This window comes from Solanum pennellii, chromosome 4 (genome assembly GCF_001406875.1).
Source record: "Solanum pennellii chromosome 4, SPENNV200".
Classification (NCBI taxonomy): domain Eukaryota; kingdom Viridiplantae; phylum Streptophyta; class Magnoliopsida; order Solanales; family Solanaceae; genus Solanum; species Solanum pennellii.
Window position 1 is genome coordinate 69,560,849 of NC_028640.1, and position 24,966 is coordinate 69,585,814.

Sequence of the window (24,966 nt, forward strand, 5' to 3'; positions counted from 1 at the left end):
GAGAGCATAAGTGATCTATTTCGCATAATTTAAGCGTAATTTTGATTCTTTTCCGTATTATAAATCATCCATGTAGCACGGACACGTATACTACTCCCTCCGTTAAAAAAGAATGACCCTATTTCCTTTTTAGTCTGTTTCAAAAAGAATGACCCATTTTCTTTTTTGGCAACATTTTAATTTTAACTTTCCACGTAACATGTTTAAGACCACAAGATTAAAGGATATTTTGGAATATTTGGGATAACTTTAAATTAGAACCACAAGATGAAAAAGTTTCTTTCTTTTCTTAAATTCCATTTCAAATCAAACTAGGCCACTCTTTTTGAAACGAAGGGGAGTAATACTTACTAATAACTGTCCAAATTTAAAAAAGGAACTTTACATTCACAATTGTTATTGACTTAAATGACCCCAGATACATGTCACATGCAAGTAGCATCCCTACGTACTTTTTTGTAATTTCATCTATCGTCATTTCTCATTTCCCTCTGACTAACAATAGCTCTTTTTGTACCAATTTTCAGACAAACCCTAGTGAAAATCTCATAAGCGAAATCGGAGAAAATGGATTCCACCACTCAAACACCGGTCAAGAAAAACCCTAAGAAGGCCAATCTTTTGGATCATCACTCTATCAAGAGCCTTCTGGATGAGTCTGTCACTGAGGTACCTCAGTTTTTACCCTAGATTTGAATTGAATTTGACTTAATTTTGTGTGTTGATTTTTTTGTTTTTCTTGATTATATGATCTATAGATTGTTACAAGCAAAGGATACCCAGAAGATGCGAGATTGAGTAACATCAGGTTGTTGATTGGTTCAATCATAATCGCAATTGCTCTTGTTGCTCAGTTCTACAAGAAGGATTTTCCTGCTAATCGCGATTTTCTCATTGGATGCATTGTGTTATATCCTTTTGAATTTTCATTTTGATTTTTGTTGGGATGATAACTGAGTATTAGAATGAAACGGATCTGGATGGAGGATATAGGGGTTTTGTATAATCTGCCATGTTTGATTCCGAATTGAGGCATAACTGTGTATTTTTTATCAGCAAAGATTATCACTGAGGGAGAGTTGGAAATTTGAAATGAAAAAAAGAAACAATTTCTGGTTTGATAGCTATTTTATTTTTCAGTGCCTGCATCTGTTCTATTTTCATTGTAAATACTGTTTGGTTTATTCAGTTATTGCCTTTTTATTATAAAACTAAACTGGGAGTTTGGAATCAAGATGAACAACTCCTGTAGCATTCTCATGAGTAGTCACAATTTAATAGTCATGATTAGAGGGTTGAATTTTGGATCTGAATACTTGATACCATAAGAGTCTATGGTTGAGAAGAATTGCAAGTGATAAATTTTGAAGGCCGCAAGTTTATAGGTTGAGTTGTATTTGATGAATGATGGTTGAAAAGGTATGTACTGGGAGTTTAATTGATGGATATTTATTGCGCTTGAGAGATCTAATACTTTTAGTACGTGAAACCTTTTCTCCAACTTTGTCATATCCTTGACTATGGCACGTATATCTTGTTTAACGTGATATTACAGCTGATTATCCACACAAAGGAAAAGAATGCAATTTTGTTCACCTATCCTCCGGAGGTAAGTTATCCGTCAACATGTCTTTTTCTGCATCATTATGTTTGTGAAATTCAACATGCTAGCTAATATTTTAAACTCTAATGGATATGTTATTATCATGAAAATTGATCATCAACTTAAGAGTAATCAACTTCATCAAGACATTGGATAGTTATTTGCTGAAAGTGACATTTCGAATAGAACTGGAACAGTGATTTATCTACAAAGAAAATTTAATAGAAAAAACTGACTATAAGAGGGTTTAAAGATCCGAATCAAAGTGGTGAATAATCCGTTATAACTATTAACTCTCGACCACTAGTTTTCTAACTGCACCACATTTTGATGCATACTACAAAAAGACTTCTATTTAGAGGTGTTGGAGTTTTTCCATACAATAAATAAGAATTTAGTGGATGATAAAGTTGTGGGAACAGGTGATCATTGGTTGGTGGATAGTCTTCTAGTGTATTAAGTACAAAAAAGAGTTGTTTATTTGTGGTGGAGCTTTTGGACTCAAGAACTAAATACAATGTTGTGCTGTTGTATTTTGGAGGGGACAAGTCTAGAATTTACTTCTGGATTAGTGATGATTCAACTGTAGTTAGCTTGAAGCTTAATATTATTGTTAAAAACGGCCTAAGGACTTAGCAAGAGAAAGATTTTGAAGCACATCAAGGGGTGGGCTAAAGCGTATACATTCATATATGAAGAAACCCGGTTTGGATTTTATAACCAAATTCAATTGGAAAACAAATCATATGATGACCTTTTTTAAATACTCTATTATACTTATTATTTTATCCCCCTCTATGGTGTAATTGCAAGATCTGTGGAGATTGAGTATAAGAACTCTTAATGAAAACTTGGAGCTAGTACGAAGTGGGTGTTGGTTATAAAAAGAATGAGTGGGTTGGATTTACGGGAGCACTCTTGTTATTTGTTTTAGCCTATGAAGTTTCTCTTAAGGGTTTAGAGTTATTCTAAAAAGCACCTGGGGAATTGGGTACACGAGGTTGTAATGTGCTAACTGATAATGCTTAGTCAACATGCTGATTATTATGTGGAAGCATTGATACTTTATTTCCCATATGCAATTAGTTCAAGTGTGAGACCACTATTGTCTCTGGTGGTAAACTTTTTTGTTTTACTAAGTGGTTGTTCAATACAACGTACACCTTCATTATGCATAAAATCTCCTTCAATGGGTGAACTTATTTTTAATATAAAATTAGTGTGGGGTGGAGAATATGCATTTTAATATTAAAAATGTTAATACTAATTGCATAAGATGGTAATGTGGCCAGAGCTTCTATAAAAATTGCTATTCCATGATCAACCCACCTATTACCCCTCAAAAGAGCAAATGTCTATCCAACAACTCAGATATCATCCTCTCACAACTTTATTACATCATTGCATATTTATTTATTTATTCTATGGAAGAATTCTTGCACCTATAAATAGGAGTCCGTTTGCCTTGTGATGGTGTATGAACAAGTGTTACAAATGGGAGTCTGTTTACCTTGTGATGGGTTATGAACAAGTCTCCAATATATTCATTATAAAAAATATGTTTATTTGTTAGAAGGTGGTTTATTGTGGTGTTGTTTTAGACTCAACAACTAATGACAGGAGTGCCAAGTAACACACATGTAAATGGGTGAATCTAAACCCAACCCATTAAATACCCATTTTCAGCGGTTATATGGACATGATCAATATTTGACCCGTTTTAAATAAATCATTATCCAACTCATTTTTGCTTGGATGGGTTGGATGGTTACTTGATTACTTTATCCCTTTCTTCAAGCACTAATTAGAAGTGTGATGAAGGGAGTACCGTCTTATTGCTCCATATTCACAGAAGACTTAATGAGCTTTGGTTTGTTTATGACAGGGATCTTTTAACAGCACTGGCTTGGTTGTCTCATCAAAGCTGCCTAGATTCTCCGATCTGTACACACTTACAGTAGAAAGTGCTGATCCCAAGTCCATTTCTGCGAGGCCAAAAGTTGAATTTACCAAGAGCGTCACAAAATGGTCTCCTTCTCCCTCTCATCCTTTTGAAAGAGGAAAATATATAGTACATGTGGGATTTCATAAACTGAATGACTTGCTTCTGATGAGAGAGATGTGTTTTTGCAGGTTTGCCAAAGATGGAGTTCTAGTTGAGGGCCTATTCTGGAAAGATGTTGAAGCGTTAGTTAACGATTATGCTAAGGAACACAAAAAGAGCAAATAGATGCAATTTCAAACATTTTGATAGGAATGTTGATGGCAATGAGATTGAAAACATCGGCTTATGACTTTCTGGATTAATATCATCTATATCATTGTTGAAGAAAAATTGATCCAATTTTCATCATAGTTTTATATTTTGATCCAACTGCAAAATATTTTAGCCTTGTTGATCATTAAATTAATTTTAGAAAAGTAGAGCATTTTTGCGATGCACTTGGGTTTCAGGCAGGCGCCAAAAAAAGGAGAAGACTGCAAGATCATAAGCCCCGTTCAGTTAGCCCAGTGGGCCACGTGAATCACTGTCGAACTGGCCAATATCGCTCCCGAGCAGGAGTTGTAGGCTCTACCTTGTCTCAGCCCAAGCCCAATGGGCTTAAACTCCTAAAGCCCGTGAAGCTAATTCGTTACCGAACCTGCATCTCTGCAGAAATGGCCCGGGGACTTTCCTGGGTCCTGGGCCCCCCCAAAGAGTGAACCGTGACCCATTCACGTCGTCTTGCAGTCGAGATGCACTATAATAGCAGACAATACAATTAAAACAAAGATTAAAGAAGCTCCACAAACGGTGTGGGACAAATAGGAATTTCTGTTATATGCATATGTATGTCCTGTTGCATGAATCTTCATGTATAATATTATTATCTAAAATTCCTTGGCTCTATCCTCTTCAAATCTTTTGAAGCCACAAATTAGACTCGATCTTCTATATCAAAATACTATAAATTCCATATCTAAAACATAGCCAATGGAAGTGAATTTGTTAAGAACTCATCAGAAAAGTGAAAACTATCAAAGTAACACGATATTTAGTCCGTTCACTTGGGGCAATAACACAAATAAACTTGATTTTCATATAGCTAATAGCTAGAAAGACAACAACTAAACTACGTAGTAGTAGGAGCCTACAGACGTTTTGTAAAAACAAAAACATAGTCGTCGGATAAATTAGATATTAGGAACATTGATTGGTTTAATGGAAACAAAGTTCCCTGCTCATATTGATCTAGTCCCTTTGATGAAGTGAAATCCTGTCCATGATATTGGCCACCACCTCTTTGGATTCCTTGAGAAGCTTGACACTGTTTTTGAGCCTATTGCGACTCATTAAGCATTCTTTCAATACCACCACCATGTAGTGCCATCAGATCCTGTATGATCTCGTTTACCATAGTACAACGGAGGGTATATATGTACCTTTTATTAAAGTTCGGGATTAAATCCGTCCCTTTTCCCATAGTAATTAATAAAAAGTATCGCTAAAATCAGTAATTACTTATTAAAAGGTATCCGTCCAACTAACTTTTCTAATATCCTCCTTATAAGCCAGCAAAAGACCTAAGTTTCTCAACTATGGAGTCTATGGCAGAATGAGAGTTCTTGGTGCCTGTTAATGGCAGATGTTTTGGTGCTTCAGCTCTGTCAAAATAAAATGCCCCAGGAACCAACTTCTCTTTTGGTTGTAATGCCAACCAGATAACTGTATCTGCACCTTCCTCACTACTTCTAAGTTTTCCTTCAAACCTATAAAACATAAATTTCAGATATCATGACAATTACTAAAGCAAGGATCATGTATCAAGACGATAACTTACGATTTAGAAAAATCTGGCAAACTCTTGGCTACCCCAGGAGTCTCGGCCCACCCTGGATGCATGGAGTAGAAACCAACACCTTTATCCTTATACTTTTCAGCCCATTTTTCTGTCAGTGCAATCTGAAATGAAAGATATACATCCATTGAGTTGAAGGAAGCTTTGACGAACATGACATGGTTTCGTTCAAGTAGAGAGAGTTGTAGTTTAGATGGGGAGCAAACAAGCAAAGATATATGAACAAAACTTTCCTGATATACAGTTGTTGATTGGACGATCATTACATGTCTGTACATCCTGCTTATCGATACTACACCAAATACGAAGAAAACGACATACAAAATGTAAAGGACGGAAAAATGTTTTGTAGACTCATGAGTCATGACCAAGTAGTAAACCTTTTCACTGAGTTCTGAAACAAAATGAATGGAAGAACTCTAAAGCTGTTCTGCTGTAAAAAGTCAGAAAGGATTACTCCCTATTTTGTTGACGAAAATTATCTCGCACTGAAGGATTTGATGTCCTAGCAAGAAGGATAAAAATGCACTATGTGACTTGAGGAGATTCCATCATCAACTAATTTCTTGGAAGAAACCATATGAGTGGCATTGCAGAATTCAGGTTGTGACCAAGGTAGAGGCCTTAACTGGGATCAACAAATCAAAATTTCAATTTGCTGTAGAATGAGACTGAAAAGATGTTGTCTAGGAATGAGGGAGACAAAAGACCATAGCTATCAAAGATGAAATACATATCTTTTAAGTTTTAAATGATCATGAAGATATCAGTCGGAGCCTTGTTCTCAGCATATTTATAAGCTAGGTAAATGAAATCAGGACTTCATGAATAAAAGTCATGCAGCTGCACACAAACACACACACACATTCCAAAGAGACTTACTAGTGCTAGTAAACTGACATGCATACATGAGTCTGTTAAGTCATGTTGTCCATCCAAAGAGAGTTTGCATGAAATGCAGACAGATTCATAACGTCAGTATCAAAGGCCAACAAAACAACGGATTGTGTGAAGAGCGGTGCATTAGTCAGAAAAGAAAAAGTACTCAGACCATACCTCAAGCACAGAATTTAAACATGAAAAAAGATACTGAAATCACATAGAAGTATCTGGAAAAAAGAATGAAGAAAACCTTCCAACCTTTGAATCTTACATTCTAGAGAAAGTTCCTAGCTTCTTTCTTGTTTTTTAAAAAAAGAAGGGACTGAATAACAACAAATTTCTTTATAAATAGGAGATGCTGGAGGGAGATTGTTCATGGAACTTCAACAAACTTCTTTGATGAAACTTCAAATATATTATAGCAAAATATACTCTTAAGAGATGCAATAACCTCATGCCAATTGTAATGAACCAGTACTTTTAGGTTTTTTACGCCAAGAATGATATTTATATATCAATATATCAAGGAGCAAACCTTTATGTTAAAAATAGGGGAGGAATATCACTTGTTTCTGTTGGATCTATAACTCAATAAGAAACAGAAAACGACAAGCAGAATTTCGGAATAATTTTTATGCGTACTTCATAGCAAATAGCTTAATGGAGGAAACACTCAAATATAAGGCAGGTTCTTCATAGTATCATAAGGTGGAAAAAGAGGGTGGAAGAGGGAGATTGACATTAAGCTCACGTTTATCATTAAAAATACTTCACTCTAACATAACAACATTACAAGGGAGGTTTTTATAGGTGCCAATAGAGTCTTCTAGACTCGCGCTTACTAAATGCATTGACACTAACACTAAGTGATTCTAGAGTATTCAAAATTACTTTCCAACAACAATGTTCTTACAAGTACGTTTTCCAGGACCATTATTATTGTACCTGAATTCTCTTGTTCCGAGCATACTGTACCACCCCATCAAACGTGTCACCACTAAACTGCAGTATGATTTATCAGATAATAAGTTTTATAGCAAGATCAAGGTATAAAGAAATTGAGAAATTCCTTCTACCTGTAAATCAGTAGTCAATGGAGATGTGTACATTCCACCCGAGGAAACTGTGATAACACGAGCATCAGGTGCGGCCTTCTCGAGGAGTGGCAACATCAACTCAGTCAAGGTGTAAGTTCCAAGAACATTTGTAGCAAAACTCAGCTCATATCTGATTTTTAGATTATAAAAGGATATCATTAACCGTTGACCAGTCATACAATGAGAGTTTTTATGAAAGCATTAAACATAAGCCTGCCTACCCTTCTGGTGTGATGACACGATTAGCTTCAAGCAGGCCAGCATTATTAACCTTTTCATATATATATGAAAAAAATTAACTGGTCAAGAAGAATCACAATCTTCTAAGAAGATCATTAGATGGTGTCCAATGAAAATGTTCACAAATGAGAAAAGGTATAATACCAGGACATGTACAGGCACATCTTTTGAACAAAACCTGGAAGTGAAGGATTTGACATCATTGACTGATGAGATATCACAGACCTGCCAATTTGAAACAGAAGTAACCAATAAACCGAACTTTAGAACATCGTCCCACACCAATTCAGATTATAGAAGCAAGAACTACCTCCAAGTAGACATTTTTATTTCCCGTGTTAGAGTGAATTTTTGTAAGAGCAGCCTCTCCCCTCTCTTTATTACGGCATACCATGTAGACAGTTGCCCCACTTGAAACATTCAAAAGACATATCTGTTAGTGATACCTGGAACAAAAGTATAGTTCTTGAATTTGATCTCTTAATGCCAACTCTCTGAGAAAGAAGAACTTAAGGTAAGATAAGCACCGTGAAGCGAGACCCTCAGCAGTTGCAAAACCTATGCCGGAATTTGCACCTGTGACAATGCAATTCTTTCCTTCCATTTGAACTTGCATATCTTCTGGCTTGAAATTCTTTGCATGTTCCCTAAATTCAATTATTGCCAAAAATTAACTTATCGTATCCTTGAAACTGAAGGGAACTCTTGGAGCAATAGTAAAATTGTCTCGGTGTAAACCTATATGTCACGGGTTTTAGCAGTGGAAACATCCATTGACATTTTGACAAGGTAGGCTGCCTACATCACTACCCTCGAGTTTGGACCCTCCCCGGACTCTGAGTGAACGCGAGATGCTTCATGCACAGGGCTACCCTTTTTTTATACTACCTCATGATGTAACTAAATTCCTTATCACTTTTCAAATACATTCAGTAGAAGGGGAAAAATGTAACTTGATCACAAAAACAAATCAAGATTTTTTGCTAATCTGAGATCCATCCATCCATTTATTGAACTTGACTCAACCCTCAAATGTAGAATTAAATTCCAAGCCTCAAAAGATTAAAAAAGCCCTTTTGACATACTTCCTTTTTAAATCCTCCAAGAACAAGTTGCTCAAACAAAACCATTAGGCAAATGAAAATTCCCCACTTAAAATTTCACTTCACCAAATGCCAAAAAAAAAAAACAGGAATTATCAGCCTGATTTGCCTAGCCAAAAGTCAATATCCAAAGACACAACAGTAACCAGTAACAAATTAGTCATCATCCTACTGTATAATCAGAAATTCTTAGACAGTCAAATCTAGCCATGCTGCAACTCATAAGCAAAATCTAAGTGATGATTACTCTTCAATCAACATCTAGCTTTGTAAGCAAGGGATGAGTAAGAAGCCCCCGAATTCAATAACTTTTGTTCAAATAGTACCAAAAAAAATATCATTAATTAACAAATTTAAAACTCAGTTATTAGGATCGATGTAATGAAAAAATAATGCATGTATTATCACGCCATTATCTAATCCCTAGTTATACATCCTATTCACTACTCACTAGGTGGTAATTAACTAATGCATAAGCAATGACTACATGAATAAGCAATGATTAAAGACTGAACTATATTTAATACACCAAATCAAACCGTGAACACGAAATAATTTCAAGATAACTATTTCCAGCATAACTAACACACACTGTTCAGTACTATTATCATACACTCTACGAATTGTTCTAAAATCAATAACCCATAAAATTAAAATTATGACTTACTGTAATTAGGATATATAAGATCCGACTTCAAATAAAATAATATACTTACGAAAAAGCAGATTTAGTGAAATTCATATATCCATAAAGCCCAAATACCGAAGCTCTCAATGTCTGCATTTGGATCAGCAAAAATCAAACCAAATGTAAGAGAGAGAAAAAGTGAAATGAAAAAAACGTGTCTACCTTAACAATAAACATGATGAGAATTGAAGTTACAGACACTGCAAAATCAAAATTTTGAATTTGAATTTGAATTTACAGCAATGGATTTCCGTCTTTATAAAGACTTCTCTCTCAGTGTATAAATTTCCCTATTTTTTGCTTCATGGCTTGTCTTCCTCCACGTAAACACTTCCGGCCCGTAGGTATTGGTAAACTATATTCAAATCATATAATAATGTATAGTCAATATATATTTTTTATATGAGTTTGATCATTTTTATATAAATAAGAGGACAATTTTTACGTATAGCAAACTAAAATTTTTTATTTGTATGCTATAGCAAAGTTTGCATAGTTGCGCTCCATAGCAAACACAGAAACTGTATAATTCGTTATACATATGCAGTTGAAACAAATTGTATAAAACGAAGTGTATAAAACAAAAAAAGAGAAAAACACTTAACAAATTGTATCATTATAAGTGTATAGAACGATTATATACAATTTGAATTCGTATAAAATGAGTTTGAGAGAAAGACAAAAGAGACTTGACAAGGAATATACAATTGAATCGAACTGTATAAAACGAGAAAGAGAGAAATTAGATACAATTTAAAAATTGTATAAAAACGAGAAAGAGAGAAAGGCAAAAGAAACTGGACAGGGGAGTATTTTCATTGTATAATTATAAGTGTATAGGACGAAAATATATGTACTTGCATGTGTATATACAATTTTCTCACGCTTTATACAAACAGAATTACAATTTATACATTTCACTTCTGTTTGTATAGGTGAGAAAGGCGAGGGTGGCGAGCAAGATCTGGAAGAGGGGAGAGAGGGGAACAAAAATATATGTATTTATACAATTTTCTGTGCTTTATACAATTAGAAACAATTTTTTATACATTTGTGTTTGTATAAAAAGTGAGGAAGCGAGCGAGAGATTGGAGGAGAGTGGCAAGAGAGATATTTGGGAGAGAGGTGTCTGGCAATTTTTTGCAAACGTTTGCTATGGAGCACAATTAAATCAAACTCCAACTACTCTATTTATTTTAGGTTATTAGTTTGCTATTATTAGAGCCGTCAATATGGGCTAAGCCCGTTGGGCCGACCTGGCCTAACCCGGGATTTAATAGGGCTGGGCTAAGATTTTAGGAGCCCATTTAAGAAAAGGGCTTTTTAGCCCGGCCTGAATAAGCCTGCTCATTTGGGGGGCTTGAGAAATATTGGTAGGGCCGGCCCGTGGGCCAATAAAAATTAATTTAAAAATATAATATAATATTAAAATTTAAAATAAAGAGAGTGCAAAATCAAAATAATTAGGTTAATATTTCTATTTAGATATTTATACTTTTAGTTGAAAAAAAAACTTAATAAATATTAAGAAAAATGCACAAGTACCCCTATGACCAAAATTTCAGAGACACATCTTAACTAAACTAAGGTTCTATTACCCCTGAATTTTTTTTTTTTTTATAATTTTATACACCTTTTGTCTTATGTGGCACTCTATGTGACTCCACGCAATTGAGGCGCGTCAAAGATATTTTGATGCCACGTAAGCCAAAGAGGTACACAAAATTACAAAAAAAAAAAATAAGTTCAGGGGGTAATACGACCTTAATAAGGTGTGTCTTTGGGATTTCGGTTATAGTCTAACAGGTACTTGTTTTTTTTCTAAATATTATAAAGATAATTTTATTTGTGAATTTGATTAACAAGTAGTGACAATGTCTCATTTGTATCCATTAAGATTAAGACGTTTGAATTTGAATACACATTTAAATATTAAGATGTGCATTAAGATCTAGATGTGTAAATCTGAATAAACATCTGAATATTAAAATACTGTCTCTGAATCTAAACACTAAATTATTGGGACAGTTTGTTTTCAATATCTGAATGCACATATGGAATTAAACGTTATATTAATAAAATATTATAAAAACCTTGTTAGTAAAATAGTTTTTTTTCCAGATAAAATAATATTTTGAACATTTTTAACGTAACAAGGTAATATGATTTATCTTTTAAGAACTCAACATCAAGTTACATCATTAATATGACTATTTTTTGCACTCAAATACTTTGAGAATCTAATATAATGCAATTTAAAATAGTTTATATAGAGTAGTAAATATATAGTTTAGGAAAATATTTTATTTTATTTTATTATAGAAATTTTTTATTGTTANGCTATAAATAATAATAAATAAAAAATTACCGCTAAAATCAGTAATTATTTATTAAGTAAAAAGGTATCCATCCAAATTAGTAATTTTTCCTATATCCTCCTTATAAGCCAGCAAAAGACCCAAATTTCTCAACTATGGAATCTATAGCAGAATGAGAGTTCTTGGTGCCTGTTAATGGCAGATGTTTTGGTGCTTCAGCTCTGTCAAAATAAAATGCCCCAGGAACCAACTTCTCTTTTGGTTGTAATGCCAACCAGATAACTGTATCTGCACCTTCCTCACTACTTCTAAGTTTACCTTCATACCTACAAAGCATAAAATTTCATGTATCATAACTTATATTAAAGCAAGGATCGTGTATCAAGACGATTAACTTCCGATTTAGAAAAATCTGGCAAACTCTTGGCTACTCCAGGCGTCTCGGCCCACCCTGGATGCATAGAGTAGAAACCAACACCTTTATCCTTGTAATTTTCAGCCCATTTTTCTGTCAGTGCAATCTGAAATGAAAGATATACAATCCATTGAGTTGAAGGCAGCTTTGACGAACATGATATGATTTCGTTCTAGAGAGTAGAGAGAGTTGTAGTTTAGATGGGGAGCAAACAAGCAAGATATATGAACGAAACTTTCCTGATATCATTTGTTGATCGGAGGATCATTACATGTCTGTACATCCTGCTTATCGATACTACACCAGATACGAAGAAGCCCACATACAAAATGTAAAGGACGGACAAATGTTTTGTAGACTCATGACCAAGTAGTAAGCTTTTTTACTTAGTTCTAAAACATAATGAATGGAAGAACTCTAAAGCTGTTCCTCTGTAAAAAGTCAGAAAGGATTACTCCCTACTTTATCGACGGGTTCACTTTAAATATTAACTCGGGGTGAAGGATTTGATGTCCTAGCAAGATGGATTAAAATGCACTATATTTGTCCATGTGACTTGAGGAGATTCCATCATCAACTTATTCCTTGGAAGAAACCATACGAGTGGCATTGCAGAATTCGTTTGTGACCAAGGTAAAGGCCTCAACTGGGATCAACAAATCAAAATTTCAATATGCTGTAGGATTAGACTGAAAAAAAGTTGTCTAGGAATGAGGGAGACAAAAGACCATAGCTAACAAAGATGAAAATACACATCTTTTAAATGATCATTAAGATATCAGTAGGAACTAGGTACGTTGTTACAGCGTACTCATAAGCTAGGTATATGAAATCAGGATATCACTTCATGAAGAAAAGTCATGCTGCCACACATACACACATTCCAAAGAGACTTATTAGTGCTAGTAAACTGGCATGCATACATGAGTCTGTTAAGTCATGTTGTCCATCCAAAGAGAGTTTGCATGAAATGCAGAGAGATTCATGACATCAGTATCAAAGGCCACGAAAACACCGGATTGTGTGAAGAGTGGTGCATCAGTTACAAAAAGAAGTACTCAGACCATACCTCAAGCACAGAATTTAAACATGAAAAAGATACTGAAATCACATAGAGGTATCCGGAAAAAAGAATGAAGATATTTATATATCAAGGAGCAGACCTTTATGTTAAAATAGGGGAGGAATATCACTTGTTTCTGTTGGATCTATAACTCAATAAAAACAGAAAATGAAAAGCATCATTTTGGAATAATGTTTACACAGACCATAGCAAATAGCTTTATGGAGGAAACATCCAAATATAAGGCATGTTCTTCATAGTATCATAAGGTGGAGAAAGAGGATGGAAGAGAGAGATAGTCATCAAGCTCACGTCTATCATTAAAAACACTTCACTCTAGCATAACAACATTACAAGGAAGGTTTCTATAGGTGCCAATAGAGTCTTCTAGACTCGCGCTTACTAAATGCATTGACGCTAACATTATGAACTTAACCACAATAATAACTTAAAAGCATGCACTTAGTAAGAATACAGGCTATGCACCATTCACATTAATGTCCTAAAAATCACATAAATAACATCAAATGCGTGCACTTAGTAATTCTAGAATATTCAAAATTACTTTCCACAACAATTTTCTTACAAGTACGTTTTTCCAAGACCATTATTATTTTACCTGAATTCTCTTGTTCCGACCATACTGTACCACCCCATCAAATGTGTCACCACTAAACTGCAATATGGTTTATCAGATAATAAGTTTTCTAGCAAGATCAAGGTATTGAGAGATTGAGAATTTTTTTTTACCTGTAAATCAGTAGTCAATGGAGATTTGTACATTCCACCAGAGGAAACTGTGATAACACGAGCATCAGGTGCAGCCTTCTCGTGGAGTGGTAACATCAACTCAGTCAAGGTGTAAGTTCCAAGAACATTTGTAGCAAAACTCAGCTCATATCTGTTTTTTAGATTATAAAAGGATATCATTAACCATTGACCAGTCGTATATGAGAGTTTTAATGAAAGCATTAAACATAAGCCTGCCTACCCTTCTGGTGTGATGACACGATTAGCTTCAAGCAGGCCAGCATTATTAACCTTTTCATATATATATGAAAAAAAATAAACTGGTCAAGAAGAAATGCAATTATCTAAGAAGATCATTAAATGGTGTCCAATGAAAATGTTCACAAATGAGAAAGGTATAACACCAGGACATGTACAGGCACATCTTTTGAACAAAACCTGGAAGTGAAGGATTTGACATCATTGACTGATGAGATATCACAGACCTGCCAATTCGAAACAGAAGTAACCAATAAACCGAACTTTAGAACATCGTCTCACACCAATTCAGATAATAGAAGCAAGAACTACCTCCAAGTAGACATTTTTATTTCCCGTGTTTGAGTGAATTTTGGTAAGAGCAGCCTCTCCCCTCTCTTTATTACGGAATACCATGTAGACGGTTGCCCCACTTGAAACATTCAAAAGACATAGCTGTTAGTGACACCTGGAACAAAGTATAGTTCTTGAATTTGATCTCACAATGCCAACTCTCTGAGAAGAAGAACTTAAGGTAAGATAAGCACCGTGAAGCGAGACACTCAGCAGTTGCGAAACCTATGCCGGAATTTGCACCTGTGACAATGCAATTCTTTCCTTCCATTTGAACTTGCATATCTTCTGGATTGAAATTCGTTGCATGTTCCCTAAATTCAATTATTGCCAAAGATCAACTTATCGTATCCTTGAAACTGAAGGGGAGACTTGGAGCAACAGTAAATTGTCTTGTTATGACCTATATGTCACGGGTTTGACAAGGTAGGCTGCCTACGTCACAACCCCTCTGAGTGAACGCGGGATGCTTCATGCGCGGGCCACCCTTTTTTTCTTATACTATCCTAATGACGTAACTAAATTCGATTACCAATTTTCACTTACTTTCAATAGAAGGGGGAGGAATGCAACTAGATCACAAAAACAAATCAAGGTTATTTGCTAATCCTTAGATACACCTATCCATTTCTTAAACTTGACTCAACCCACAACTATAACAGCAAATTTCATGGCTCAAAAGATTAAAAAAAAGCCTTTTCGACATACATCCTTATTAAGTTCTCCAAGAACAAGTTGCTCAAAAAAAAACCATAAGGCAAATGACAATTTCCCACATAAATTTTCACTTTACCAAATGCCAAAAAAAAAAAAAAAAGAATTATCAGCTTGATTTGCCTAGCCAAAAGTCAATATCCAAAGACACAACTGTAAACAGTAACAAATTAGTCATCATCCTATTGTATAATCACAGGCATTCAAGTTTACTCATGCTGCAACTCATAAGCAAAATCTAAATAATAATTACTCTTCTATCAACATGTAGCTTTGTAAGCAAGGGAAAGGGTATTGTTCAAACGAACTCAATAACTTTTGTTTAAAGTAGTGTTCAAGAAAATTATTAAATAATAAATCTAAAACTCAGTTATTAGGATTAATATAATAGAATAATACATATATTAGTCACGCTATTATCTAATTCTCTGATAGGAGTAGGTCGTATAACTATTAACTAATGCGTAAAAAACTACGATATTGTTAATACATGAATAAGCATGATTAAACACTGAACTATGCTTCATACACCAAATCAAACCATGAATACGAAAGATAATATTTTCAGCATAACTAATTCAATATTATTATCATATACTTTCCTAATTGTTCTAAAATCAATTAGTAAAAAATAAATTATATATTCCAAATAAAATAAGAATACTTACGAAAAAGCAGATTTAGTAAAATTCATATTTCCATTAAGCCCAAATACCGAAGCTCTCAATTTCTGCATTTGGATCAGCAAAAATCAAACCAAATGTAAGAGAGAGAAAAAGTGAAATGAAAATATAGGTGTCTACCTTGACAATAAAAATGATGAGAAGATTGCAAATTTAAAATTTGAATTTGAATTTGAAGCAATGAATTTTCATCTTTATAAAGGGTTTTCTCGGAGTCTACATGGCTTGTCTTCCTCCACGTACAGACTGCCGGCTCAGAATATAATAAAATCAAAAGGGAAAAAAGGGCCTCATGTACCCTTCCGCTTATACAAAGGACTCATATATTATAGGAAGAGAAAGAGCTATATATTCTTCAACTTTGTCATTTAAAGCCGATATATATCCTTTGTTATGAAAGTGGCTCATATATATCCTTACTTGTAAACAAATGGCTCACATATACCCTTTTCCTCTAACGGAAATGAAAAAAAGATAATTTTAATCTAAATTTTTACTATTTTTTTCTAAAAAATATAATCTCATATGAGTAAATTTAATCCTCGTCAAACATATTTTTTTTGACTTTTTTTTGTTCCAATGACTAATTTATAATTATTATTTTGATAATCAAATTTATTTATGTTTCTCTAATATTCTTGTAAAACTTATTGTAGATGACCAAATTTTTTCTTCGAATACGAAATTAAATTACAATACACACAAAAAAATAGTTTAATTTTTTTCTTTAAACTAAGGAATGAAAGAAAAAAACAAAATAAGAAACTCAAATAATTATAATAAAAGAAGTCAAAAAATAATTTATGTATGAAAAAAATTAAAATATACCTTGAACTTTGATAGAAGAATCATATATACCCCTAAATAATTTTTTTAAAAAAATTAGAAGTAATAAATATAAATTTAAAACTAATCTTTTAACTTCTGTTAAATGAAGGGTATATGTGAGCCATTTTCTAACGGCAGGGGTATATGTGAGCCGTTTGTATAACGGTAAGGGCATATATGAGCCACTTTTATAACGAAGGGTATATCAGCTCCAAATGACAAAGTTGAGGGGTATATCAGACCCTTTTCCTTATAGGAAAAAAATACAGATATATTCTTTTGTCATATTTTTAAAATATTCGAGTTGCTCAAAAGTATATATGTCCTTCACGTTAATAGAAGATTAAATAGGAATGTGTAGCATAATTTTATCATTTGATATTTAAGTAATATCAGATTAATGAATGAAATTACGACACGTGTATATTTGTTAATACAAAAGGTATATATACTCTAATTCTGTTACGATAATTTGAGATATATTTTTTTCCCTAAGTTAATTCATTTAACTCTTTTTTTAGAAATAATATTTTATATTTGTAGGACTTTTATAATTCTTCCTTTTGTATGAAAAAATTATATTTCCTACGAATATTACTAAGAAAAAATTTAAACAAATTATTATTGTTTTAAGAAGAAAAAAAACGAGGCCTAGGGGGCCTAACGCAACAGTCTTTTTGGTAAGCCTAGAGAGTCGTTTATGCACGTAAACCTCTGCAATTTTATTTAATTCCTTGCACCAAAATTAAATTGTTGTATATTTTTCTTTAATTTCAGGATAATTCATAATTGTTATTATTTTTATCATACTCTCCGCTATTTATATTAAGACTTTATCTGGAACAAAAAAATGAAATTTAAAACCTTGAGTCTTATTAATTTTGATATGAGCAATATATTTTTAAAATTTGAATAGTTGATTTGATGCATCAGTATGACATCTAAAAGTTCACACATGGTGTGGGGCTTTTGCTTATTTAAGAAGAACTCTATTTTGGACCATGTTTTTTTAACCCTTTCAAGGAGTTCCTACCTCTTTTGCTTTCTTAGTGATTCGAATTTGTAATCTTCGAATTGAAAGTGAGAGGTGTTTACCATTCGAGCAACTCTCTCTCGTCAATTTGGACCATACTTTATTAGTCTTCAACAAGAGTTCTAAATCATATATAAGTTCCTTTTTTTCTTTAAATTTTTTTGTATCATGTACTCAGGATTTTGTGCTATTAATATAGTTTTCTCAAAAAAAAAAAAGTGTTTCGATTATTATTGGATGTAGCAACTCACAGTTAAGTGTTGAATGAATAAAATCGTGTATATCATACGTCAAACTAAATAGATGAGAAAAAGTAAACTATTGAAAATAAAAATGTACTAAACTCACGATATACACAAAATGCTTAAGAACGTAGAAAAGGAAACTAGAGTAGAAAGCAATTTGTATTCAAAATTTATTTTATAATGTGAAATCTCGTAAAATGTTCTATATGTTACGCATATGATTAAAAGCAACTCTTTTAGCTCGTAGTTATTAAAGTGTGATGAAATAAGGCATGTGAACAGATAGATCATCAATAATTAAATTTAATAATGACCAATCGCTAATCAACAAGTGCACCAGTGGTCTAGTGGTAGAATAGTACCCTGCCACGGTACAGACCCGGGTTCGATTCCCGGCTGGTGCAATTATTATTTTTAGACAAACCGATTAATATATTATTACTGATTTAAACTAATCAATTAATATATTATTACTTGTGTAGAAAAATTTGGCAAACTCGTAGCACCACTATCACATTATGTGGTGTAGAGTATGTAGCCAGAAAAGCATTGTATAATTTGTGTATACAATTAAATATTAAATCGAAGTATAATTCGCTGGCCTTAGTACAAAATTTAAGAACAAAAATTTCTGCGTTCATCCGTCACATACATTTCCGTCAGTTGACAATATCGTCGAAATTCCTTGTCCGTTTCCGAATTGTAACCAATTTTTGGACCCAATCGGTTGCCGGAATATTGTGGATTCCGATCTATTTGATAAGTGGTCTGAAAAGTTGTGTAAGTACTTTGTTTTAGGGTTGACGCGGTGTTACTACCCTAATATGATCTGATGTGCTTTAATTTTGGATGAAGGCGGTGGCGTTGCGACGGGATCAAAGTGCCCAAATTGCAAGAGATTATTTTGCTTCCAGTGCAAGATTCCATGGCATGCTGGATTTCAATGCGAGGAGAGTGGGGCTTTGAGAGATGAAGACAACGTCGCTTTTGGTAAGCTTGCTGAGGGTGAAAAATGGCAGAGGTAACCTAAGTGTCGCTCTTTTGTTCAACTTAGTAAAGGTTGTCGTCATATTACTTGCAGGTTAGTTATATAGACAAACGTTTGCTATGAGACATAATTAAATCAAACAGTAGCTACTCCATTTATTTTAGATTATAAGTTTGCTATTATATGCAATTATTCCTTTAATAAATAGGTGCATTAAAATTTGTAAATCAAACTACGTAATATTAATGATTAATTTTCTTAATTAAACATTATACTAAAAAATATAAATCAACTACAAATATTTAGTTTTAGTATTCATGTTTATTTAATAGGATGTGAATGAACAAAGAAAATATTTAGTTTAGAATCAAATCTCTTTTATGCTTCAATATTTCACGAACCATTGATAACTAACAATGAAACGTGAAAAATTTAAAGTACAATTCAATATTTCACGAACCATTGATAACTAACAACGAAATGTGAAAAATTAAAAGTACAATTAAACGAGTGATATTAAAAGAAATTTTATATGGAGCCTTTATCACTTTTAGTTAGAGCCGTCAATATAGACTAGGCTCGTCGGGCGGACCTGGCCTAAATCATGATCTAATGGATAAGATTTTTGGAGCCCATTTAAGAAAATATTTTTTAGCCCGGCCTGAATAAGTCTGCTAATTTATGGAGCTTGAGAAATATAGGTAGGGGTGGCTCGTGGGCCGATAAAAAGTAATTAAAATATATAACATATTAAAACTAAAGATAGTCCATACTCAAAACAATTAGGTTAATATTTCTATTTAGATACTAGGGAATTTGGCCGCGCTTCGCGCGGTCTTTAAAATAAATATTAAAGGATTACTTTTTTTAATTAATTCTATAGCTCTCTTTATTTTCAAACGTAATATTATCACTTTATTTTTTTTACTTATATATTAATTATGAATATCGTTTTGAGATGACGGTTGAAATGAAACTTAACAAATTTAACATCTATAATCTATTAAATGAGGGATAGTACATTATTAATCAATATGTCAAATGTCAATATATATTTTCTTAGTAATTTTTTTGTTTGGACATGTGGTTAATATGTCACTTTCTACATTTTATTGGAATATCAATGAGTTTGAATCTTTATATTACAACATATACTCCGATGTAATTTTTTTCTTGAATACATAAGAATTATATTATAAATAACTGAAAAATACTAATAAAATACATCTACACGTCTTGTTATCCTTTTTCATATTGATATGATAAAACTCATTTGAATATTTCATTTTTCAATCGTTTTTGTTCCTTTTTCAAATATACTATTTAAATTTGTATGATTTTTGCATGAATCACATCTATTGGTATTTTAGATTCTTTAGCTACACCTATATCAAAGATAATTGTTATCATTTGTCAAATTTGTTTTTTAAGGATGTTATCCAAAATGTTACGCTATTATTAAATTTCAATATAATCAACCTCGAATGAGAATATGTTTTTTCAAAAAAATTATTAACTCGTTTACTATATTTTAATCTATATCTTTTATATGAAATATAAAGATAAAAGATTCATATAAACTACGTAAAAATATTTGATAGATAATAAACATCTTCACATATTATGTGTATAGAATAATAAAATTCAAAAGTTAATTAAATTGAATACTCTGATAATATGTTTCATTTCAAATATATTTCTTGCATTCTCAAATCAATGATTGTACNGAAAAAGATAAAAATAGATATTGGCAAATGCTGGCCATTGGAGGGCGCCACATCAGCGGATCAAGATTCAGATTTATATATATATATAGATTTATACTTTTACTTTTTAAAAAATTAATAAATATTATAAAGATAATTTTATTTATTGATTTGATTTACAAGTAGTAACATTAACATCACGTAATATTGTTTTGTCGATATTTATAATAATATTTTTAAATTATAATTTATAATTTAACTTAATAACTATAAAAAATATATATAACTTTTTAAAAAGTGGGCTGGCCCCGCAAACCTGTAACCCACGTACATGTGAGTTGGTCCAAATATTTCTGGCTCACTCCAAAATTGAGCTAGCCAGATCTGATACGTAAATATCAAAATTTATATCGGTTATCCGGATGTGGTAGGCTGACCCATATTAACAACATTACTTTTAGTAGCTTTAAAGAAAAAAAAATAAAATAGTAGAATTTGCTTATTAAATTTAAATTATATAATTACTTTTGAATGTTATTTAAATTTTTAAGAAAAAGCAAAAAAAAATCAAAAGTCGATTCAATTAAAAAAAAAATCCCCTCAAAACTCGAGTTTTTCAAAGGGGATTTCTCCATCTTTCCTGGCAGTATCGAGCATAGGCAAATTAACTTCTTATAACCAACTTTATCTCAATAGTTTCAAAGGGGATTTCAACTTCTTCATTGAAATGATAAGTTAATCTTTTGATGCTCGATTTCGTTTTTCAATTTTTCTCCATATTCTATCATTTGTCGATTTCTAGCTCGTCTCTCAAATTTTCAATGTATCACGAGGGATTTGATCAAAGCTTCCACCTTCACCTTGGAAATTTGTACCGTCTCTACTGTAATTAGGTAAGATTGAGCTTAATTTGTGAGAACTTGTACTGAGGTATTCACATGTCCTATCGATTGCTTTGTCATTGAGTTTGTGTGCTCAAATTATTTACCGGGTTGATTCTTCTAGTTTTAATTCTCAGATTTGAAAGATGAGATTTATCACTATTTAGGATATTTTTGGCCTGTACTGGGAGTTCTAGAAATGTTGTATATTGTATCAAATCTTCATAGTTCATAACATGGTTAGCTATGAAATCTGCTAATTGGTTACCTTCTCTAAACATGTGTTATCTGAGCATGAGTAGTATCTATATACTTTTGTATTTCCTCTACCATGTATGCCAGCTCCCACAGGGGTTTTCAATGTTAAGATTAATTTGTTTACGGTATTTCGTAGCTTCTGGTATTGTCATTATCTCTGATTCTGTATTAGTGGTCCTATGAATCTTTTCTGCTTGAGCAAAAATCAGATTTCCTCTGTCGCCTCTTAGGTAGAAATTGTATAAACTCCTCCCAGGGTTATTATCTCTACTTGCTCCATCTGTGTTGACCTTTAGTCTGCCTGTTGGTGGTAAAGTTCATGTAATTTTAGCATAGTAAAGTTTAGGTCTATCGTTGGTAAGTCTTTTGATCATTTCGGTCCAAATTGTTGGAATAAAACTCATCCATGGGAATCTTATCCAAGTGGTGAACTTGATACGCCAATTTGCTGTTAGAGATTTTTTACATGTCTTATAGAATTTCTTCTTTTCCAAAGCTCCCAAATAATGAAACTAGGGATGATTCGCAACACTGTCTTCACTTTGGATGTCATTGAACTGTTCCACCAAGTGGTAACTACTTGTGAAAGCTGCATCCTTTTCTATAGCAATACATGCACATAAAGAAAATTGTATTCATAGCCTTGTAGCTATAGGAGATGTTAGAAAAATGTGACTCATTATTTCCTGTTGGTGAGATTCACAACACCAACATCTTGAAACAATATTTATGTGCATCCTTTTGAGATTATCATCCGTAGAAATTCTTCCCCTCAAAACTCTCCACATGAAAATACTTATCTTGATAGGCATTCTTTTTTCCCAAATATTGTTGATAAATGTCATGTTGATTAAGCTTACACTCTTGATTCTAAAGTTGCCTGTGTTTTCAATGGTCCAGTAAGCAATATCATTTCCTTCTTCGGCTAATGGTGGTTTGATGCTTTCAATAATGTATTGAGCTGTGTCATCTGATAAGCTATCTTCAAGTTTCTCCGAATTCCATTCCCTATTTGTGACATATGTTGTGACTTCTGCTTCATCATCTATCAACGCTTCAGGAACAATGAAATAAAAGGCACCAAGCCATGTCCAGTTCTCAAACCAAAAGCTGGAGTCTTCATGTTTAGGCTTCCATAAAATCAGATGCTCCGCCATTTTCCGAATTTGAATCATTTTGTTCCATACATTAGAGTTATTTATTCCTTATGCTAAAACTGGATGTAACTTTTTGCAATATTTGTTCCACATGAATAAACTACATAGGCTTGTAGAGGTTCTGAAATTTCACCCTAAATTAGCAAATAAAGCATTTGAAGTATCCTTTAACGACCTGAAACCTAACCTTCCTTCTTCTGGAATGCACAATATATCACAAGACACCTAGTGTTTGTTCTTTGTTCCTAGTGTATTATTCCAGAAAAATTGAGCAAAATCTGATGTATTTGCTTGAGCACTCCAGCTAGGGGGTTCATGGCTGAGAGTAAGTAGACAGGCATAGTTTGAAGCACATGTTTGATCAATATGGGGAAATCAAAGCCGCACCATAACTAGTTATCAATGCCTCAGCTTTGCTGAAACCAACTAGGCTAAGAACCTTTGTTGTTTTACGATGTTCGAAATGTCTTTTTTTAATCATGTAAAGTATTATTGTACTTATATATGTGATGTAATTTTCGATGAATGGTGTCTAATTGGACACTCTCAACCTAGTGTAGCTCCGTCATTATGTGGTGTATTACACTCGTTGCCACATCGACGTTACGTTTGTGCCATGTCATAAATTATAAGTTTTTGTTTTCTCTTACTCTAACTAATTCCTAATTGATTTTTTAATTCTCTAATAAGTATATCTTGTTCATCACTAAATTCACCCATTTTCAATTTTCATTTCATCCAAAAATCATATCCGCCCCCACCTCCACTATTGATTTTGTTCTTCACCATCACTATATTCTTCTTCTTCTTTGTCACCCAACACCATCACCACCACCATTATCAATATCAATTTTTTCTTCTTCACCACCTTCAATTACCTCTTTTAATTTTTTTCACCCGCCACCCATCATCACTAAACCCACAAAGTTGCTATTACCATCAAAATAAAAAATTGATTAACAATCAACAATTCTTTAACAAAGTAAAAAAAAAAAGATAGAAATAATCAATCAAATATTCACTAATAAATCTATGAAAATTAACCAAATTGTGAATAAAAAAAAATGTGTTGCAAGATTGTGATAAAAAAATAAAGAAGTGTGATGAAAATAAAGAATGAAGAAGAAGAGGCCAATGGATGGAGTTTGAAGAAAGAGAGAGAGGGGGGGGGAGAGATGATTATAACTTTTCTTTTTACTTTAATTTCAAATTGACGCGTCTAGCTTTTTTCTTTTCTTTTTTGCCACATCAGTTTTATGAGGTAAGAAAATTCACGTTTGAATGTATAAGTGTAATAGGTCACGATGATAGTTTAAGCGTATAACTGATTTTTCGGGACAAGTTTAAGAGGGAATTTATGTTTTTTCTCTTACTTTTATTCTGACTGACTCTTGTCTACTTTAGGAAGGAGGGTAGACTAACCGAAAGATAATTAGTACTCTTATTTAGAAAAATTTGGCAAACTCCTAGCTACTTTAGGAAAGAGAATAGACTAACCGAAAGATCGTTATTACTCCCTATCTCTACTTTTATGAGAACGTTATCTTATGTTTTATGATGTATTTTTTTCATCATATTCATACGTAAAAAATTGCAATTTGTAGTACTTTTTGTATAATTTTTGAATATCTAAATTTTTTGTTTAAAATATCGAATTTAACTTTGAAAGTTAATTAAATTGACTTTCGAAAAACGCAACATGAGAATTAAAAATAAACTTACTTATTTAGAAAAATCTTGCAAACTACTCTTGACTACTACTCTAGGCGTATCGGCTCACCCTGGATGCATGGAATAGAAACCATAAATCCTTGTACATCTCAGCCCATTTTAATGTCAATACAACCTGAAATGAAGATACACGTGATTCGATTGAGTTGATGG

At 32.9% G+C, this 24,966-nt stretch overlaps 3 protein-coding genes, 1 long non-coding RNA gene and 1 other non-coding gene across 6 annotated transcripts; 3 read left to right on the plus strand and 2 right to left on the minus strand.

Moving 5' to 3' along the window:
* The first annotated feature begins 482 nt into the window (after positions 1-482).
* Positions 483-3,985, plus strand: LOC107015832 (probable signal peptidase complex subunit 2). The gene is made up of 5 exons (XM_015216248.2): positions 483-669; positions 759-910; positions 1,528-1,609; positions 3,489-3,631; positions 3,737-3,985. The coding sequence occupies exons 1-5, from the start codon at positions 568-570 to the stop codon at positions 3,831-3,833; spliced, it is 576 nt and encodes a 191-aa protein (XP_015071734.1). The 5' UTR covers positions 483-567; the 3' UTR covers positions 3,834-3,985.
* A 1,007-nt stretch (positions 3,986-4,992) lies between these two features.
* On the minus strand, positions 4,993-9,772 carry LOC107015692 (dehydrogenase/reductase SDR family member 12-like). The gene is made up of 10 exons (XM_015216039.2): positions 9,615-9,772; positions 9,481-9,542; positions 8,189-8,308; positions 7,972-8,071; positions 7,806-7,886; positions 7,643-7,692; positions 7,401-7,551; positions 7,270-7,326; positions 5,425-5,546; positions 4,993-5,353 (listed from the first exon to the last, which is right to left on the minus strand). The coding sequence occupies exons 1-10, from the start codon at positions 9,627-9,629 to the stop codon at positions 5,149-5,151; spliced, it is 963 nt and encodes a 320-aa protein (XP_015071525.1). The 5' UTR covers positions 9,630-9,772; the 3' UTR covers positions 4,993-5,148.
* A 2,037-nt stretch (positions 9,773-11,809) lies between these two features.
* LOC107015739 (dehydrogenase/reductase SDR family member 12-like) lies at positions 11,810-16,257 on the minus strand. Of its 2 annotated transcripts, XM_015216132.2 has the most exons (10): positions 16,107-16,257; positions 15,972-16,033; positions 14,784-14,903; positions 14,569-14,668; positions 14,403-14,483; positions 14,240-14,289; positions 13,999-14,149; positions 13,868-13,924; positions 12,170-12,291; positions 11,810-12,096 (listed from the first exon to the last, which is right to left on the minus strand). In XM_015216132.2, exons 2-10 carry the CDS (start codon positions 15,995-15,997, stop codon positions 11,892-11,894), a joined length of 912 nt encoding a protein of 303 aa, XP_015071618.1. In that variant the 5' UTR covers positions 15,998-16,033; positions 16,107-16,257; the 3' UTR covers positions 11,810-11,891. The 2 variants fall into 2 exon arrangements, with proteins under 2 accessions (XP_015071618.1, XP_015071617.1); XM_015216131.2 differs by lacking the exon at positions 16,107-16,257 and having other exon boundaries at positions 15,972-16,085.
* A 2,168-nt stretch (positions 16,258-18,425) lies between these two features.
* TRNAG-GCC lies at positions 18,426-18,496 on the plus strand. Its single transcript has one exon. It is a non-coding gene; the product is annotated as a tRNA-Gly (tRNA).
* Positions 18,497-21,358: 2,862 nt separating this feature from the next.
* On the plus strand, positions 21,359-23,359 carry LOC114076986. The gene is made up of 2 exons (XR_003578072.1): positions 21,359-21,679; positions 22,826-23,359. It is a non-coding gene; the product is annotated as an uncharacterized LOC114076986 (long non-coding RNA).
* Positions 23,360-24,966: the final 1,607 nt, after the last annotated feature.

Bases quoted from the DNA above. Each gene is read 5' to 3' on its own strand.
- LOC107015832 (XM_015216248.2), top strand. From the start codon at position 568: ATGGATTCCACCACTCAAACACCGGTCAAGAAAAACCCTAAGAAGGCC. The intron at 911-1,527 runs ATATCCTTTTGA...TGACTATGGCAC, and splicing joins CTCATTGGATGCATTGTGTT to GTATATCTTGTTTAACGTGA. The intron at 3,632-3,736 runs GTCTCCTTCTCC...GTGTTTTTGCAG, and splicing joins ACCAAGAGCGTCACAAAATG to GTTTGCCAAAGATGGAGTTC.
- LOC107015692 (XM_015216039.2), bottom strand. The intron at 8,309-9,480 runs GTAAGTATATTA...AATTGAATTTAG, and splicing joins TTCACTAAATCTGCTTTTTC to GGAACATGCAAAGAATTTCA. The intron at 7,552-7,642 runs GTAGGCAGGCTT...TCTAAAAATCAG, and splicing joins CGTGTCATCACACCAGAAGG to ATATGAGCTGAGTTTTGCTA.
- LOC107015739 (XM_015216131.2), bottom strand. From the start codon at position 16,039: ATGCAGAAATTGAGAGCTTCGGTATTTGGGCTTAATGGAAATATGAAT. The intron at 14,484-14,568 runs GTAGTTCTTGCT...TCGAATTGGCAG, and splicing joins ATAAAAATGTCTACTTGGAG to GTCTGTGATATCTCATCAGT. The intron at 12,292-13,867 runs GTAAAATAATAA...CTTTCATTTCAG, and splicing joins GTCGGAACAAGAGAATTCAG to ATTGCACTGACAGAAAAATG.